The sequence below is a fragment of the Echinococcus granulosus genome (assembly GCF_000524195.1).
Source record: "Echinococcus granulosus chromosome Unknown EG_S00147, whole genome shotgun sequence".
NCBI lineage: Eukaryota > Metazoa > Platyhelminthes > Cestoda > Cyclophyllidea > Taeniidae > Echinococcus > Echinococcus granulosus.
Window position 1 is genome coordinate 90,114 of NW_020170527.1, and position 3,349 is coordinate 93,462.

The following is a 3,349-nucleotide window of genomic DNA, read 5'->3' on the forward strand; positions in this document are numbered from 1 at the left end:
TCACATCCGATCCTCAAGCACTACTCGTGCCTATAGAATCAAAACGGCCTTTGTTTGCTAGCATACCAGTGAAGCTCCTAGGGATGAAATAGAAACGTCAGGAAAACATTACCAAGTACATTTAGGGTTATGAAGTAGGATTACACCCATGACATCGCGCATTCAATGACGATGATTCACATGTTGTGCGCAATGCAACAGTCCAGTTGCATGGTCTACCGAACCCGCAGCACTGACTCAGGGAACCAGCATATCTATCACAAATTTAGGGGGAAACGTCACGCCAATTTGTCTTGTTCACAAGTCGCTCCTCCTTAGGCAAACAAGGAACATGCCTTCACCCAATTGAATATAATAGTATTTGAATAGATCCGTGTCAGTGTGCGGTAAAATACATATTTCAACGACTGTGAAGAAAGACATCACTTAAGCATTCGGATGCTTAAGTGTGCGTATGTTCATAAGCTATTTAAGGACACAGATCCAGCATTAGCAAAGGGCACATCTACTGATCACCTTGCTGAAGCCAAATTGTAGCAACTTTTGACTTCATTTATCCCACATTCTCCTGATTTGTGCCCAAGCATTCTGGTTTTCTACTTGCAGTGCTTGACATTTATGCCTGACAGTAGTAAATGCATTGAAACATCTGCACAAAAAAGCACACCCTAAACAAAACAGAAAAGTACACTTTCAAAGTAGCATCGTGAAGCGTGATACCAGCCTCATTGTACCATTATGCATCTGCGACAGCTTTTGTAGTTCATGAAAATCCTTGCTGTATATTTCAATTTTAGCTCAAATAAAAGCGCCCCCTCGATGCAGGGAAATGTCTTCACTTGGGGTTTCGGAGTTTTCTCGTGCATCAGCTTTTGGCACCCACAAATCAAATAAGGCATTGGAGTAGAAAATTATCGGCAATATTTAGAGAAATGTCCTCTTTGTCACAGACATTGTAATAATAGCAATAGTTTGCCAAAACGATGTACAAGTGAAGTGTCGAATAACGTACTGTTAAATATCTGGTTGGCCGGAGGTGACCCATACGAATGTGGTAGTTTGTGGCAAATGTTACCCCTAATTCTTCAGAACCGGTTGCGGCCGAAGCTAAAGCTGGACACTAGCATTATAATCAATCACTGTCAAATGGATTCACCTTACGTGTGTAGTGTCCTCTACCATCTTCGTAGGTACTTACACCCAGTCAAGAGGCAGCGCCGTTATTACGGCAAAAATACATCCAATGTGGTGATGCTCCAGAGGCACCAGTTGGTGTAGACAGCAGACTCGCCCAAATCACGTGCTCTGGCTACTACTCAAAAGGCCTCTACTCTGGTCAAAAGGCGATAGGAGACTGTCTAAGCTATCGAAATTGTTGTTTTGGGCTCACGACACTTTGCTTTGGTCTGATTTTAGGTACATATAAAAGACAAGAGAAGTAACAAATTCATTTGTCAGAATGGCTATTTTTAGCATCACCGGCATGTTAGCTGCTGCAGTATAACTGATTCAGCTGCTCCAAGACTAGCATGTAGATCATCTCTCGCTGAATTTCAACACCGTCAATGAACACTCCAAAGATTCTCACATACAAACCCCCTAATATGTCTTACTGATAACCGGCTTTACATATGTATAACAACCCCTACCGCAAGAACTTTACTTGTGGTCTTTGTAAGTACACATCAATATTCGTGGGTTTGAGTTTCACCCCTCCTTCATGTTGGAAACGTGCTTTGTTCATCAATACACACCCACTACCACTGTTGGCCACCATGTCATTTTGATTAATGGACTGGCCCAAGCCACATTAGCATCGGCCATCGGTGCCTGCGATAAGGGAACAGTACTGCTGTGGTAGCATCAATTTTAAAGCTGAAAAGTCCAACGTCTCGAATTAGCTTAAGTGGTCATCGCACAATTGTATTTTCCACCATTGGCGGCGACGCTTTCGTGATCCTGATTGCTCAAGATACGGATCTACTTTTACTACTCATTGTTTGATTATTTCAAGCATTCTATTAGAATACTGCAGCAAATAATATGGGTCGGAAACCAAATTGCAGCTTGGTTCGCAAAGCCATCGCGGCACAACTGTGTGTAACTGCATGGTAGAGGTTGGTTCTTAAAAAGGGCTAAGCTAAAGGTGGGGCGCCATCTCCTTCCCTCCTATCAAGCCTCCTTCCATTGCAGTTTAGCAGTAGATAGACGTGGATTTGGTTAAATCACAAGGTATAAACTCGGTGCACAAAGCAATCACCAATTTTTGTCGAGTGGATCGGAGAATCTTTGAACAGTCAATACTGTAAGTCATAATTATCAATAAGCCATCGAATCAGTGAAACGTAATCGTTTGGCTACTTTCAGCCTATTTTGGATCATCTAGTCAAAGTCCATAGCAGCAGTTTGATGAAAAAGCACCAGAAGCTATTTGATGGGAACATCGCAAATTGGAGGAAAGTCTTTCGGCTCTCCTGGACTACCAATAACAAGCTGAATGGCAATGAGTTTTAATGAACATCTACTTTCCTAATTTTGCACTTTCGTGGGTGCTAATCCATGATAGCAGTGATTTCCGCAAAAGGTAACAACATCTGAGAGAGAGCCCAAAACAGCACGTTAGCAACACGTTCACCTACACCGTCACATTTGTGTGACGATCCGAGTTTCTTACCTCAGTCCGCACATCACATTTACACACGACACATTTAACCAGATTTGCAATAATGGGTACTATATTCCTTTGGGCGCTTTGTTATTTTCCTCTTGTTCGAAGTACCAATTCAGAAAATGCATCAATTAGGCGATGGAAGGAACAGGGAAAACGTCACAAAGCGCCTACTATCAGCAATATTTCCTCCATCAATCGATCCTTTGTATAACAGGAACAGAAAACCAACGGCATGATTGTCTTGTGAGATTTATGGGCCACTACTTGACACTCCACTCGCGACGCACCTTTAATGCACAAATTCTGCCACTGTGATTACAATAGAAGCCTAACAAATATGCGGTCGCATGTCAGCACTTGCCTACCCTGAGTAAATTGATCGCGAATTACCAGCAGACTTTCGTCAGAGTGCAACTTCTTGCATTGTTTACGTGGCCTACTCCATGGAAATGATTTCTTTGTTCCTCCGTGGATTTAGGAATCACACGAGAATTTAATCACTCCGAGTTAACAATACAGCTTAGTCTAGTTTCTTTTTCTACTACACCAACAATTTTCGACTAATTATTCACCACCTTAACTGACTTTGCTCAATAAGTAATAAATAAGTGAAATTATCATCAAATCAAGGAAATCCCACGCCTACTCTGTCCTACCTATGGCTAACAATTTGGTGCA

The 3,349-nt window shown here is 42.0% G+C and overlaps 1 protein-coding gene across 1 annotated transcript in view; it reads right to left on the reverse strand. All coding sequences in view use genetic code 11, as the record gives it.

Moving 5' to 3' along the window:
- Window positions 1–3,349, reverse strand: part of EGR_09429 (hypothetical protein) — a gene marked incomplete at both ends in the record, with an annotated part of 9,972 nt that overhangs the window by 5,525 nt on the left and 1,098 nt on the right. Inside the window, one exon of the mRNA XM_024498678.1 lies at window positions 601–668. Coding sequence (XP_024346912.1) covers window positions 601–668 — 68 coding nt within the window. The remainder of the gene's footprint in view (window positions 1–600; window positions 669–3,349) is intronic.